The sequence below is a fragment of the Polypterus senegalus genome, chromosome 8 (genome assembly GCF_016835505.1).
Source record: "Polypterus senegalus isolate Bchr_013 chromosome 8, ASM1683550v1, whole genome shotgun sequence".
Taxonomy (NCBI): Eukaryota; Metazoa; Chordata; class Cladistia; order Polypteriformes; family Polypteridae; genus Polypterus; species Polypterus senegalus.
In genome coordinates this window covers 67,330,182-67,347,284 of record NC_053161.1, presented here as the reverse complement: position 1 = coordinate 67,347,284, position 17,103 = coordinate 67,330,182, and the positions used below count along the sequence as shown (strand labels likewise).

The 17,103-nt window shown below is 39.3% G+C and overlaps 1 protein-coding gene across 1 annotated transcript in view; it reads right to left on the bottom strand.

Annotated features, from left to right (window-relative positions):
* tspan12 (tetraspanin 12) overlaps positions 1 to 17,103 on the bottom strand; it is a 99,517-nt gene that overhangs the window by 48,357 nt on the left and 34,057 nt on the right. The window contains exon 5 of the mRNA XM_039761210.1: positions 446 to 553. Coding sequence (XP_039617144.1) covers positions 446 to 553 — 108 coding nt within the window. The remainder of the gene's footprint in view (positions 1 to 445; positions 554 to 17,103) is intronic.

Genomic DNA, 17,103 nt, shown 5'->3' with positions numbered 1-17,103 from the left:
AGGCTTTATCTGTAGTGGCTCAAATGAACAGTAAGGACGTGGGAGCACTCTGTCACAAAAAATAATGGATGTCCAGTGGGTTAAAAAAACCTAAGACCTTCACTGATTCTTGATTGTACAGTGCCAGCTGGGTTATAAATATTCTGCCCTGTAAAATGAAAACTGCAGCAGGCAATATTTGTACACATGTCAGAGAATATAGATAGATAGATAGCTATAGTTATTTATGTGGCAAGTGGTTAAGTGTTTAGTGATGTAATCAATTTACCAAAAATGCTCTTTGTTTTGTAGATGAAGAGTTTGAAAATAGACATATGGAAAAATGAATGAATTAAATTAATGTTTTCACTATTTATATTAGACGTCACTGCACAGTTACAGGCCTCAATAAATGGATTGATAGACATTAATACAGAAACATTTTGCAACACACATTTCTGCTTACCTCCTTCTGAAAAAAGTTCCACGCGTGTGTTAACCATTGGTAGCGGGGTAAGCCATAGCTGTGCATTCGAGACTTTAAACTAATCATATCGGACCTTTGTACAGGGACCTGTAAGTAATGAGCAAACAAAAATGATAGGTATTTTTGTTAGTTTACTTTGTGAAAATTAATTAAGAAAAACATTCTAAAAATAAGAACACTGCTATGGTTTACAATGATACCCAGTTACTCACTTGTATTACTTATGAGTTTATGTATTTTTTAATCCAGAAGGACCTATTTGCGTATGACACTGAGCCTACATTTTGTTATCCCCTTAACCAGCTGTGTTTAAATGTTTGGTGACACCTCTGTGCATCTTAAATACGAATGTATGCACATACTGCACTATATATATATACTAGCAGAATACCCGTGCTTCGCAGCGGAGAAGTAGTGTGTTAAAGAAGGTACGAAAAAGAAAAGGAAAAATTTTAAAAATAACGTAACATGATTGTTAATGTAATTGTTTTGTCATTGATATGAGTGTTGTTCTCATATCTATCTATCTATATATCTCTATCTATCTATCTATCTATCTATCTATCTATATATATATATATATATATATATATATATTGGCAGCGGAGAAGTAGTGTGTTAAAGAAGGAAAGAGAAAGAAAAGGAAACATTTTGAAAATAACGTAACATGATTGTCAAAGTAATTGTTTTGTGTATTTGGCGGCAGCGTCACAAAGTTTTTTTCATCTAGCTGAATCAGAAAATGTACCACGACGTCTGACACGCCTCCTTTTTACCGTTTTCTCACAGCTTGGATTGCTGCTGTCATACACACACACATACATATATATATATATACATATATATACACATACATATCTTCATATCTATATACATATCTACATATACACTTATATATATACATACCTATCTACATCATATATACACACATACATACACACACACAAATTATATATATGTGTGTATGTATGTATGTGTGTGTGTGTATGTGAGTGTGTATATATATATATATATATATATATATATATATATATATATATATAAAATGTAGATGGGGTGTGTCTCTGTATATATATATATATACACATACATACATATATATACACATACATATACTTGTGTGTATGTTTGTATGTGTCTATATGTGTGTGTATAGCTTTGGTCACTGAGTGCAAGGGAAAAATAATAAAATATAGTCTATAAGTTATTAAACAGTAAAACATTAACGTTTTAAGAAGTACAGGTACATTGAGCACTACTGGAGTGATTTGGGTAAACTACATTTTAAAGACGTGTAACACAACAGGTAAGTAACTAACAGCAGCTAAAATGTATATGGATCATCTCTCGGTAGTAGATCCCTTTTGAAAGGCGCTACACGACGGCTGTGGTATAGAAATTACATTTTCTATGTGAGCGTTCAAATTTGTGCCTCTGGTAATGTGCCTTACCGGCATTTAAAGAAAATTAGTTTTGTGTCTTCTGCAGTGTTAAGAGAGAAAGGCTTTGGTTTGGGATAAAAGGAAAAAAAGGTGTAAAGAAAGGAAAGTTGCCTTTTCTTTTATATAGTATAGAGAGATGTGTTCGCTGACGTTATGATCACCTTTTGGGGACAGTCTTGGGGTGGGTCTTGTGTAGACTGGTGAGACGTCCCGCCATTAATCGGCTGTGATGGCACTGTGAGTCCTCCACTCGTATGCGTGTCTTCATAATCCGAGCTGACAACCTCATAATCGTAACGTAAAAGAAAGTGCGAATCGCCTTAATATTAGTTTGCCGCAGTGTAGAAAAGGGGTCCCGTGTTTGCACTTGTCTGGGCTATAGCGCAGGGGGAGGATGAAAAAAATTAAAAGTGCTCACTTTGACTTAAGGCGGAAGCGCAGTCAGCGTCTCAAAGGCGGCACAGCTATGCGTGCGCTGGCTGCTCGACTTTTGCAGGGCAGCAGACTACAGTTTTTGCAGACACGTTCATGATATCAAAAGTCTCAGCGCTCTTTGGAGGTCATTCATATATTATATATATAGCAAAATACCCGCGCCTTGCAGTGGAGAAGTAGTGTGTTAAAGAAGTAATGAAAAAGAAAAGGAAACATTTTAATAATAACGTAACATGATTGACATTGTCATGAGTGTTGCTGTCATATATATGCCTGCCTAAATAAGTCACCCTCGCTTTGCTCTTACTTTATTTACCGTTCATTTAATCATGGCTAATGGCGGAAAAATTATAAAATGGAAGGAGGATGGCTTTACCAAAACAATTATTGATGGCGAATCGATTATTCATAAAGCTTGAATTGGTGATCTGTTTTTCTGTGTTAACCTCATATTTTTTCATACTTCTTCTCAAACTAAGGTGGTGCGAGGGTAAAATGAATCGGGATGCGCTGATCAATGTAATCGTGTACCAGGAAATCATGCATTGACAAAAGCTCCCCTTTGCTTGTAATGCAAAGTGTGATTAAATGCATTATTTTTTAACGCGTTATGGAGCACATGCATCGAAGCTTCTCAGCTGTGCTTGTGCTAAGAAAAGGAAAGATTTTAAAAATAACGTAACACGATTGTCAATGTAACCTTTTGTAAGTAGTGCCTGGAGGATTCAGTGTGTAGAAACTCTAGAGACAGCGTGTGTATTAACTTGTGGATTTTTCTGGGAGTATTTGGTGGCAGTGTGACAAAGTTGCTTCGGAAGACGGTGCGGAGCTCAGCTCAGAGCGAAATGAGGTAAATGGGAGGGGATATGATGACGTGACTCCCCCACCCGCCTTATCCGTCAATCCCCCACAAACACAGTCTCTCGAATTTGCATAAGCACACCCCTTCACCTACAATTTTAACTTAGTTACAAAGTGATCAAAACTCTCGTTTATATCCTGTGTCCTCTCATTAAACTTGTATCCCGCATTACCTGTGGGCATGTGAAACGCCAGCGGTAGCCTGTCTATGAACTTAATTTAAAGTTTAGGTTTACACCTTGCTTTCTTTCCAAGGTAGCAGCAGTCATGAATATGGTAGTATATGTCACTCGCTCGCTTCTTATTGTTTTTCGCTGTCTTCTCAATTATATAATGCATGTTTTCTTAAGCGCTTTTTGGAGGTCTTCCTGGTTTTCTACGCACTGCGTTGACAATCAGTTCACGTGATTACGTGGGAGGCGTGATGATGTCACACGAAACTCCGCCCCCCCACGTCATTCCAGCTCAACTTCATTACAGTTAATGGAGAAAAATACCTTCCAGTTATGACCATTAGGCGTAGAATTTCGAAATGAAACCTGCCCAACTTTTGTAAGTAAGGTGTAAGGAATGAGCCTGCCAAATTTCAGCCTTCTACCTACACGGGAAGTTGGAGAATTAGTGATGAGTCAGTGAGTGAGTGAGTCAGTGAGTGAGTGAGTGAGTGAGTGAGTAAGTGAGTGAGTGAGTGAGTGAGTGAGTGAGGGCTTTGCCTTTTATTAGTATAGATATATACAGTATATATAGTGATATACCAGTATAGATAGATAGATAGATAGATAGACAGATAGATAGATAGATAGATTAAAAGTCAAAGAAGGGTTGACCAAAGGAAACATGTAAAGAATTAACAAACTAACATTAGAAGTCAGTTTCTGAGTATTTAGTGCAGATAGCTTCCCCACTTACATACAGTAACTCAAAATACCAAGCACAATATGGTTCTGAGTTCAATATTTTCTGGCATCTAAGAGCATAAAGAACTGTAGCTGTAAAATATATATATATATATTAGTCACTGTACTTAACATGTTTCTCAAGTGAATTTGTCAGGGTTTCTTATGTGCATTACTGGTTGTGTGAATCGTTCTTAGCTCCATCTTCTCTTTGATCATGTCACTTTTTACACATTTTTGTGATGACTGTGTTTTCAAGTGTCAGATTTGTTTGAGTGTCATGTGTGTCTTTTAGGCCAAAGTTCACAAAGACATATGCACTTCATGCTTTATAAATGAACTATACGAAAAAAAAGTATAAATATAAAAAAACCCACAAATACAAATGTGCATGAAACAAGTTAAATTTTAACTTACATTCAAATATATTTGTAAATATTACTAAATATATTAGTAATCAAACTTTTTTTTATTTGACAGTCCTAGTTTGTCATCCTGTCTGAAACTGACCCTGCCTAATCTAAGTGCCTAATAAACCAGAGAGTTGCATAATTTATTTAACTTTTTCTTTATGTCTTTTTCTGTTTTCAACAAAGCTCCTTTTGCCTGTTACTAATACTATACAACCCCAATCCAGAGTCCAATCCAAAAGTTGGGACAGTATGAAAAATGCTAATTAAAAACACAAAGATGTAGTGATTCTTACATGTACTTTGACGTTTTTCATTGCAGACAGTATGAACCCAAGATATTTTGTATTTTGTCTGGTCAACTTCATTTCATTTGTTAACATACATTCATTCTTGCATTTCAGGGGCCTCATGTATAAACAGTGTGTACGCACAAAAATGTTGCATATGCCTGTTTCCACGCTTACTTCGTGATGTATAAAAACTAAACCTGGCATAAAGCCACGCACATTTTAATGCCAGCTAAATACTTGGCGTACACAACTTCTCCGCTCAGTTTTGCAAACTGGCAGCATCCAGCATCAAAGCAGTGCTACTGTTCCTGTGTGGTTTTCCTTTCTTTTTTAGATCCACATCCCTGATGCGACTTTATCATATACACTGAAATTAAACGCATATTGTTTATTAGTTTAAGTCATCTGATTGTAATTAACCTGTAACGATATAATGGTCCACGGAATGGCCAAACTATTCCAAATACCATAGCTGCACCTTCTTCTTCTTTCAGCTGCTCCTGTTAAGGGTTGCCAGAGCGGATCATGTTTTTCCATATTACTCTCACTACACCACTATGAGTATTTATATCACTGTATCCGAGTGTGCAATCACAGCTCTACAGCAGATGATTGGAAAGAGAATTATCGGTATACAGCATCAAGCACACACGCCATGCTGTCTATTTGAACTGCTTCCATACGAGATACGGCAAATGCTTCAGAGCCTTTCCTGCACGGACCTTGCGGCTCAGAAACAGTTTCATCCCAAGAACTATAAACTCACTCAATCACTCCATCAAGTTCTCCTTGTAGAACTGTTTGTACTTATAAGTACAATTACCTCACTGTAAACTGGCGATACAGTTATAATATTGCACAACCTCAGCCACTTTATAAAGCGCATACTTACATATGATGATGATATTATTTTTAAGATGAAATGCAGCAAAATATAATTACATTATACAGATAAAATGTTAACATCATTTAAATAATCTATATTGTTAATAATTAAACTTGTGAGGACACTAGCAAGGAGCTGGTGCCTCATTCAGGGATTGTTCCTGGCTCGCGCTGTATTCTTGCTGGGGCTGGTGCAACACTGGAAGGATAGATGTATAAAATAATTAAACATGCACTACGAAGATATTTCAATGTTCCTTAAAAGTTTTGATTAATCGGCGTTCTAAGCTTACAGATGGCTGTAACGTCTATTACAGAGCTGATTTTGTGGCGATTGGGTACTTGGAGAAAGAAAAGGAAGGACAGGAATTGAGGTTAGTACATTTGAAAGAGACAGTACTGCTGCAATAAATTATTTCATTGAATGTTGCGCACGGTACAGCAAGCATCTTGCGTGAGGCAGGAACAATTTTCCAAAAAAGAATAATGTGATTAACATATTACTTGCTTTGTTTCTCTTGTGGTCAAAAGATTATGTACTGTTTGTAAAGGCATCATTTTTATTCAGCATATCCTTAGGTGATTTAAAAATCTCAGTAATTAGTACTGTCATCCTTCTAATTTGCAATTTATTTTTTGTGAGGCATATTAAAAGATTTGTATCCTCAGACATGCACTGAGGGTGCTTTTGTCTCTATTAAAATATCAGTTTGTGTAGAATCATAAATCTTCATTCACTAATATTAATGAGGCAGTGGTAATAGTAGAAATGTAATGAATTAACTACAAATATATTAGGGGTCCAAACTTTTATTTGATGAGCTTTTTTTTTTTAATTATGTTAAAAATGTTAGTAATCTCCTACAATGGCATTTTGTTTCCCTCTGGGCACCAACATTTTGAGAATTTTTTGTTGATGGCTGCAGGCAAGGTCAACTGGAAGTGTCTAGCACGTGACATCATCGGGTCAAAGGTATAAAGGTCAACGTTACATACTTCCTAGTTGTCTGAGACTGTAGATAAAATTTGGAAAGACTTGTCAGTGAGTTTTTCTTTACCTGTTTTTTCTAGACAATTCTGTTTGTGCTTTCCTGGCAAAGAATTTTGGGTTAGTGTTTGAATTTAGACATCACAAATTATTGATTTATTGGTATTGAACATGGACTGACTTTTTGTCTATGTCTCATTGTTTTATTACAAATTAAATCTGCCTTTACCTACAGGTTTCAGAACAAATTACCAGCAAAAACAGGAATGTTGTCTAAAGTATAGGTACAGAAACCTATAGTACATAGGTCTGAAAAAATGATGATTCTTAATAAAATGTGGATTTTTTTCAGGAGGGACTGTGAAAAAGATTGATCTGGACCAGATCACAAAAAAGTGAAGTTGTAATAATAACATATACGAATCAAACCAGTAATGAATCAAAACCAAACGTATCACATTAAACCATCCATCCATCCATCCATTTTCTAACCCGCTGAATCCGAATACAGGGTCACGGGGGTCTGCTGGAGCCAATCCCAGCCAACACAGGGCACAAGGCAGGAACCAATCCTGGGCAGGGTGCCAACCCACCGCAGGACACACACTAACACACCCACACACCAAGCACACACTAGGGCCAATTTAGAATCGCCAATCCACCTAACCTGCATGTCTTTGGATTGTGGGAGGAAACCGGAGCGCCCGGAGGAAACCCACGCAGACACGGGGAGAACATGCAAACTCCACGCAGGGAGGACCCGGGTCTCCTAACTGCGAGGCAGCAGCGCTACCACTGCGCCACCGTGCCGCCCTCACATTAAACCATTAAATGAAAATTGTGGCAAAAAAGTTAATAAATTAAAAACTCTAAACAAAAAACAAAACAGCACACTGCAAAATCTTTTGAATAACAGAATCAATGCAGACAATACACCTCTGATGTCCCACCATGCAACCTTCGGCCAGCATGTGGTAGCAACTGTGAGCTGTTTCCAACAACAAAAAATTCAAAGTATCAGTGCCTGGGAAACAAAATTGTGACACAATAATCAATGAAAAAAGCAACAAAAAATTGTCAAATAATCCAAATCAATATGGAACTGAATAAAAGGGCAAAAATGAAAAATAAAACACTACAAAATCCCCATTTTAGATGCTGCAGTTACAATTGTTGACTTCATGCTGTAACTTAATAGAATTTTAACACACAATTTATATCACCTGCCATTAAAGGCTTATTGAGAACTCATACTGAGATTTAACATAAAGCTTTTAGCTAGTAATTCCTTATCATCTGAATTTGGAGAAAATACATTAACCATTTAGTTTTTAGTTTTCTACCATGATGATATAGTGTCCTTAAGGGTCTGCAATTATCCTAGCAGCTATCAAGTTGATTGCTTTGTGATTCAGAATTTTTACTCTTGAACAATCCAAACTCTTTTTGATTGATATTTATTTTTACTGTACTCTTCAAATGAACATAGGGAATTTAGATGTGGAAACAGTTTTCCTCTCATAGTATGTTTAGGATTCAGATATTAAATATTCAAGCTTAAAACATAATATATAATATCTACAATACAATGGGTTCAACACTACAATCTCATTAGCAGGGACGTTCATTGTATCTTGCATGAGATGGATGGCAAGCAATCAAGTTTCCTTCTTTGCGGAGATTTGTAGTAGGGCCGTTGTAACTTTCTGAGAGTCATCAGGTGGGCACCCTCCTTCCCAGGTGTTTCAGTTGTTTAACCCCACAACACCTCTGGGGTGCTTGACAGCAAACATAAGCATTCTGGGGCAGCCCCTTCGGCCCCCTCATGCCTCACATCCATTCAACTCTATGTATCTCCCCTCTGCTGAGTGAGTTTTCTAGCATTCATTGCACGTCAGCTACAGACACCTCAATGCTAACTCTACTTATTTGGTAATGTTAGCCACAAGTTTCTTTAGACGATACTACTATATCTGGCCTGAGCATTGAGCTGCTAATCTCCTATGAGAGATTCACTCTCATCTCAGGACTCCAGTGCCAGTTGATGTTGTGCTATAGCTTTCTTCTGGTTTTGCAAATCTGATAAAGCAGGGCCCCTTTAGTTTGATGTTATTTCGACTCTTCTTCCTCTCTTCCTCTAGGCCCACTGCCACTTGAGCCAAGAATCTCATCATGCTTCCACCTAATCTTCCCATCCTTAAGGCTTGACTGGCAAGTTAAAAGTGTGCACTTGAAACTTGCTGGTCTTCTGCAAAGGGCACAACTCAGATTCTCAATCAGCCCCCACCAATATATCATCTTTATTTTTTTCAACTAGTCTTTTGAAACAGAAAAAAAAAAATCTTTTTAAATTTTATTCTTTTTTTCCAGGAAAATGGAGCTTTGTCCGCAGCTAAAAAAATGTCACAAAAACACATTTAGCAAAATCTCACAATGACACGCTATTGAATAAGATCCTGTATAGCTTCTTGTCTTTTCCTTCTTTCCCACCCTAAACAAGGTTAAGATCAAACACTTCAGACACCCTGTTCTCTGACATGCTATGAAATATGGTATTTCTTTACTGTCTGGGCACTTTCACCTCCCACCCAGTGAAGCCAAATTACTGTAGCAAAACTGAGTGAAGGATGTCTCTGCCCACCCAGGGTCTCCAAATTAAATGTAGAACAATGGTGTAGGGATGTGGGAAAAATAATTGATTGATGTTAATCAATCAGTTAATTAATTATCCATTTTGGCTTTGACAATGCCAGTAATTTGGTAAGGATCCACTTTATCTTCCTTACCTTTATCTGAAAGGAGATCTCCAGCTGTTAGACATGTATCAAAATAAATGAAACACTTGTTTTAAGAAATAGAATAATTCAATTTATTGATAAACACAAGGGTTATAGAAATATAGCTATATATATATGACATATATACACATATTTACAAAGAAAACGGGATGCAACACATACAAGACAGACAACCCATAACACAGAAAAGACTAACTATTTACTGGCTATTTAGAGTTCTAATTTATCTTGGCACAGATAAACAGTGTTACGATGCCAAGCTTCAAGGATGATGTCCAATGCTGTGTGGACTTAAGCGGGGTTGATGCAAGTTCAAGTGGAGGACTCTTCTTCTTTTGGAGTGCATTCTTTCTCTTTGTCTCTTGGCCCTTTGTCCATGGTGTGATGCTGCCTTCCTCAGATGACTGTTAGACTCTTTGCTGTTCCCTTCTTGAATTAATGCAGCTTCTCAGTCTTGTCAGACAGGGTTTAGTCACTGAGCACAGAGTGTGGATCCTAGAGCTAGTACAGGTTGTCCAACTCAAAGGCTCTATGGACTGTAGATTCCAGGCCAAAGAAAATCTGTGAACTTTTTAATCCACAGAGAGTGGGTGGCTTCTCAACCCAAAGAGGTGGTTCATAAGTTTTCACTTCCTCAAAGAGAACAGAAGAGATGAATGCAGCTAGTTTTGAAGGAAAGTGTAACCTCTGGTGATTGGATCAAAGTTTCTTCCAGTTACATATCCAGTCCCTGTTTATTAGTGTGTAATTTTGTTAATCACATCAAGTCATAGTTCAATTAGTGGTTACAAGTCTAAAATAAACGTCCTTTTGTGTGCTTTCTTGTCTTCAGGAGTCTCTGCAGGGGTGTCAATTCTGTTGTGCACCTTTGTTATAAAATGAAGTATGGAGCTGACCAAAGGGTTGGCTTCAAGATGCAGTTCGTGCATTTATGGAGGAATGCAGAAGGGGTGGAATGTGATATAGTGGGTCCGCGGCTCGAAATGAAAGGTCAGTTTTTAAATAATCCATTGGGCCATGTCAGTCCCCATTGGCATGATTGTGCAGACAGTAGATGAAGTAATTGGGGTGAGTCACACCTGCACGTGAGGGTGCGATCTAACTCTGGTGCGTGATTGAGCCGCTGCACCCATGGAGCCGTACAGGAGGAAGAATATAAAAGGAGGAAAAAAGGGAGAAAGAGGACAAAAAAGAAAAAGGGAGGAAAGGCTTTGAGAGCGACAGTGCGGCATTGGGGCAGTGAAAGTGAGCGGATGAGCCAGCTAGCTTATGAGAGAGGTCAGCATGGTCAGGGGTCCCATTTGGAGCGAAGGATCGGTGCTTGAGGGACGGATTGCGCCCACTGAATATGAGGAGTGGGCATTATCGAGGTGGAGTCCTCCCTAGGGATCTGAGGGATGACTACGGGTGTGAGAATGAAGACAGGAGGTCAACCGACCCCGAGCAGTCTGGCAGACGCCGGCGGAGGCAGCCAAGACCGTGTAGTGTGAGGACTGCGGCAGCTGAAGGCGCTTCAGCTGAGCAAGCCATGGGTGAGCTGGAGAGACTGGAAAGTGTGTTTGGCTAGTGTGGCCCCAATGACTGCTGCAGGTTTTTATTCTCATGTTTTAGCCTTGTTTTAAGCATTTGGATTTTTTACCTGATTTTATGGATTCTTTATTTATGGAACTTTGATGCACTGCACTTTAGTTGGACACTGTTGTTTGGATTTGTTTTATTGAATAAAAGAAATTGCACCTTTTGTACCATCACTTTGCTCAGTTTGATTTGTCCCATCAGACCAGCTCATGTGGTTACATTACCGATAGTGTTGGGTTTGAGGGCTCCCAAATCTAGAAGAGGGAGTGTGAAGCAGGACCCGCACCTTCACATGGACACAGCTGAATTTCTGCATTGCTGTTAAATCTGCTGTCTTAACCCGCATTTTGTGCCATTAAAATCTCTACCAAAATGTGTTATGTCCAATTTGACCTAAAGCACAACACTGCTAAACTTCTGCTTGCCTCTGGAAGACCCCTAATCTAATTATGCTGACTGTTTACCTTTGACAGCTTGATTCTTCTCATGTTGTCCAGATCTCAAATTAACAGAGTATTCAGTGACTATATTCCCAACTGGGATTCTGCTAATTCTAGAGTTAAGTCTGTTATGTGCAGACTTTTGATGCAGTCAGTCCCTTAGTCAAGTGTACTAGTGTGGTTGATTGGTGCTACTGATGCTACTATAGTATTATACAGGACATCAGATAGGGTGAAAGGGGTGAATGAGGGACACTATTTGGGTTTATTCTCATGTTGATTTCTTTTTGACTTTGTTAAATAAAAAGTTAATCACAAAAAGAAAAAAGAAAATATGACATGGCCAAAACATACAGACAGTAGAGAATATAAGTTGCTTAAAATATCAATATATACAAATCATTATAAAAATTTCAAGTAAATAATCAAAAGATAAAAATAATCATGCAAACAATAAAGGGAATCAACACAATGTGAAGAGAAGAAGGTAAACATGACAAAAAAACACTATCTTGGTTTATAATTTTGAACTAAACTATGATACACTGCATTAAAAAAATTCTAATAATATCCAATCAGAATGATAAATTAAAGAAAAGACAACACTTAAAGAGAAAACAGAAAACTGAAGAGAAAATATCAGTCTCTGTAACATGTAATAATATGCTATTTTCTTCAAATTTAATGATGATAGTCCTCAGAGAGCATTTACCAGGTAAATGATAAGCTAAGTAAAACCAAATAAATGTCCTTAGATTTCTACATTCAAAACCTTCTGAAATTCCAAGAATGTCCTTTATTTTTGCTGTCTCTTATAAATTCCTTAATTTATCCTTAAGTGTTTTATATTAATTTTACATGGCAGTCATCCTTTCATCTTTGGCATTTTACCATTTCATTTTCTCTTCACTCTGCAAGTTGTTAACATGTTTCTTGCATCTTTGAGTTGAGACCCAAGCATTTTTATTTTAGTGTCACTTCAAAAAAACAGTCTGGCATTTGTCTGGTATTTCACTTTAACTAACTGTTTGATATCGGTTAACTCCTCTGTCATTCTTCAATTCATTTCCCTTATATCTATAACCATCTTAATTATCAGTTTAATCATGTCAGAAGAATGTTGTAAGTTGTCAACAGCTTTTGCTTAATTTTGATATGTTATTAATTTGTATTTCTTGTTGTTTTCAACTTTTATTATCCTATAGCTGCTACCTCTACAGCCACATGGATGCTCCTGCCTGATCCGCCCGCCTCTGCAGTTGTGTGAATGCAGCATGGCGAGACAGTGCCTCAGCTAACCACAGAGCTAAACGCATTTACACACCCTCACACACACATAGAGAAAACACAGGGCACAATTAAATATTTAAAACTGACACTGCGCCACAGACCACACGTCACAATTTTCAATGTAACAATTATCTTTGTTAAACTGTCATTATAGAAATGTATTTGATATGCTATGGCTTTGCTTTAGATTGCTTAAATGACATAATTGAGCAGTGAATTGATGTCATAGTAAATATGTTCTTTAATAGTGGCAGTGTCTTACTTGTTATGGAACCTTTCACTCGTATTTTATTTTCTCGCTTTCATGCACATGGTCATCAACCCCTGAAGATTTCAAAATGTTACATATCTTTAAACTCAACTTGTGTTATATATAAATTATATAATTTATATATAAATGAACATGTTATACCGTATTTGTATCTTATTATTACTTATTTGGATCTTTTAAGGCAGTGACTGAAATTGAATTGGCCAACAAGTAGAGTGGGCAGATAATGGTCTGGCTGTCAACACTGTCAACTTCCCTTTTACAAGGAAAATATGTCTTTGTCAGTTTTTCTCAGAGTACTACAGTTTCTTCATACTTGAAAAAAATGTATGCTAACTTAATTGGTGTCTCTAAATTTGTCTAGCATGTGTGACTGAGTGTGGCTCTATACTGAGTATTCCAACAGATGGGGAAACATTCACTCTAGTTTCAGCCAATTCTACTCTGCCTGTGACCTTGAAAAAATAGAAAGTATGTAGAAAAGATAGATGGATGAATAATTAAAAATAGTGTTTTATCAAACAAACAGGAGAGCAACTGCAATGAGTGAATGGATCAGTGTTTAATTTAATGAAAAGCAAATCAATTTCAGCGACAAAGGCAATATTTTCCCAAAGGGGTATAGTCCCATTCCATAGAGAAAACATTACATAGTGCTTGAAAGAGTGCTGGCTTAGAAGAAATATTTTCAAATATTGACATTAAGCAGAATAAAAGTACCTTCAAATTATATCCTGAGTGATGAATGCATTCATAATAATTTCCCTATTTCCAAATATTGACAAATGCATCAAAAGATGGGTATTGCACCACACTTCATTAACAGTGCCTTTACCGGATCAAAAACGTTTCTATGTATTGAACTGATGAATACATAATTAATAAGAATAAATATTTTACAAAAATTCATCCTGCAGCAAAGATATTCGATTGCAGTCAAACCAAGGGATAAATTATTAACAGTTTAATGAAGAACAGGCATCCCATCCAGGGTTCCGCCCCACCTTACATCCAGTGCTGCTGGCATAGGTTTCAGCTCCCCACCACCCTGAATTGGATTAACAGGTTAGAATACTCCAGATGAATGGACTTTAACTATTATTTTAAAAAGTGAGATTAAATTAGATTAGTTTAGAAACTTTACTGATCCCAAGGAGAAGGTTTTATTATAGGAATTAAAGGCTGCTAGAAAAAAAATTACCTCAAGTAACACTCTCAAGCAGCTGTTTCTTTGTGCCGGTCCCAAGCCCGGATAAATGAGAAGGGTTACGTCAGGAAGGGCAAATTTTGCCAAATCAATATGCGCGCAACAATATAAATTTCCATACCGGATCGGTCGATCCCAGGGTTAACAACGACTGCCACCAGTACTGTTAGCCAACAGGGTGCTGACGGAAATTGGGCTACTGTTGGCTGAAGAAGAAGAAGGAGAAGAAGAGGGGGGAAACATGTCTGGAGGCAGGAGGAGAGGAGGAAAGTAAAGAGAGTGGAACTGAGAGTAGGAACTTTAAATGTTGGCAGTATGACTGGTAAGGGGAGAGAGTTAGCAGATATGATGGAGAGAAGGAAGGTTGATATATTGTGCGTACAAAAGACTAAATGGAAGGGGAGTAAGGCCAGGTGGATCGAAGGTGGATTCAAATTGTTCTATCATGATGTGGATGGGAGGAGAAATGGGGTAGGCGTTATTCTGAAGGAACAGAATGTCAAGAGTGTTTTGGAGGTGAAAAGAGTGCCAGACAGAGTAATGATTATGAAGCTGGAAATTGGAGGTGTGATGATGAATGTTATTAGTGTTGTGGACGCTGGCCCAGACACACACAGACGGACATCATATTTCACCCAACACAAGTTTATTTACACTAATAATTATATTTACAAAGTTCAGTCACGTGCACCGCAAACCCCAGTGCCTCTTGCACCGATTCCCCCAATGTCCAGGCCACACAGTTCCGCTGCCTTTCTCCTGGCCGCCTTGCGTCCTCTTCCACCAACTTCTGCCACTGACTGGAGGGAGACAGCCCCTTAAATAGGAACCCGGATGGGCTCCAGCTGCTTCCCGGCATTCCTCGGTAGCCACGCCCCAGTGTGGCAGAAGTGCCGGCTGCGCACCCGGAAGCCATCTGGGTGTCCCCTGTCGTCTTCCCCCCAGCACTTCCTGGTGTGGCGGAAGTGCTGGGCTCCCAGGATATTCAGGCACTGCGGCGCCGCCTGGAGGTGGACACGGGTCCCTACAGGGCTGGGCTTCCAAGCCCTTCACCCGAGGCCCCCAACATAACCAGGACGGACGCCCTCTCGTGGTCTGGAGGAGGCACAAGCCCTCCTCCAGTCCTCCTGGGCGTCCCGGCCAGGTACCACGCGGGATATTCTGGCACTGGGGCGCCGCCTGGCGGTGGCCACAGGTCCCTACAGGGCTGGGCTTCCAAGCCCTTCACCCGAGGCCCCCAACATAACCAGGACGGATGCCCCCTCGCGGTCTGGAGGAGGCACAAGCCATCCTCCAGTCCTCGGGACCACAGTTTATATGCAAGTTGGGTGTGCAGTGGGTGAGAAAAACGATTTTTGGAGTGATTTGGATGAAGTGATGAACAGTGTACCCAACGGACAGAAAGTGGTGATTGGAGCGGATTTCAATGGGCATGTTGGTGAAGGGAACAGTGGAGACGAGGAGGTGATGGGTTGGTATGGTGTCAAGGAGAGGAATGAAGAAGGTCAGAGGATAGTGGATTTTGTCAAAAGGATGGACATGGCTGTGGTGAATACGTATTTTAAGAAGAGGGAGGAACATAGGGTTACATACAAGAGTGGAGGAAGATGCACACAGGTAGATTACATTCTATGCAGAAGAGTTGATCTGAAGGAAATTGAAGACTGCAAAGTGGTGGCAGGGGAAAGTGTAGTTAAGCAGCAATGGATAGTGGTATGTAGGATCACATTGGAGATCAAGAAGAGGAAGAGAGTGAAGACAGAGCCAAGGATCAAATGGTGGAAGACTGCAAGGTTGAGTTTAGGGAGGAGGTGAGACAGGCACTGGGTGGGAATGAAGAGTTTTACCAGACAGATTGGAAACTACAGCAGATGTAGTAAGGGTGACAGCAAGAAGGGTGCTTGGCATGACATCTGAAAAGAGGAAGAAGGAAAGGAAACCTGGTGGTAGAATGAGGAAATACAGGAGAGTATACAGAGGAAGAGGATGGCAAAGAAGAAGTGGGATAGTCAGAGAGATGCAGAAGGCGCAAGGTGAAGAGAGAGGTGGCGAAGGCTAAAAAAAAGGTGTATGATGAGTTGTCTGACAGGTTGGACACTAAGGAGGGAGAAAAGGACCTGTACCGATTGGCTGGACAGAGAGACCGAGCTGGGAAAGATGTGCAGCAGGTTAGGGTGATTAAGGATAAAGATGGGAACTTACTCACAAGCGAGGACAGTGTGTTGAACAGATGGAAAGAGTACTTTGAGAGGCTGATGAATGAAGAGAACGAGAGAGAGAAGAGGTTGCATGATGTGGAGGAAGTGCAACGCGAGAAGTGTACTGGTGCCAATATTTAAGAATAAGGGGGATGTGCAGGACTGCAGTAACTACAGGGGAATAAAATTTATGAGCCATAGCATGAAGTTATGGGAAAGAGTTGTGGAAGCTAGGTTAAGAAGTGAGGTGATGATTAGTGAGTAGCAGTATGATTTCATGCCAAGAAAGAGCACCACAGATGCAATGTTTGCTCTGAGGATGTTAATGGAGAAGTTTAGAGAAGGCCAGAAGGAGTTGCATTGCGTCTTTGTGGACCTGGAGAAAGCATATGATAGAGTGCCTCAAGAGGAGCTGTGGTATTGTATGAGGAAGTTGAGAGTGGCACGGAAGTATGTAACAGTTGTATAGGATATGTACAAGGGACGTGTGACAGTGGTGAGGTCTACGGTAGGAGTGATGGATGAATTCAAGTTGGAAGTGGGATTACATCAGGGATCGGCTCTGAGCCCTTTCTTATTTGCAATGGTGTTGGACAGGTTGACAGACGAGATTAGACAGGAGTCCCCATGGACTATGATGTTTGC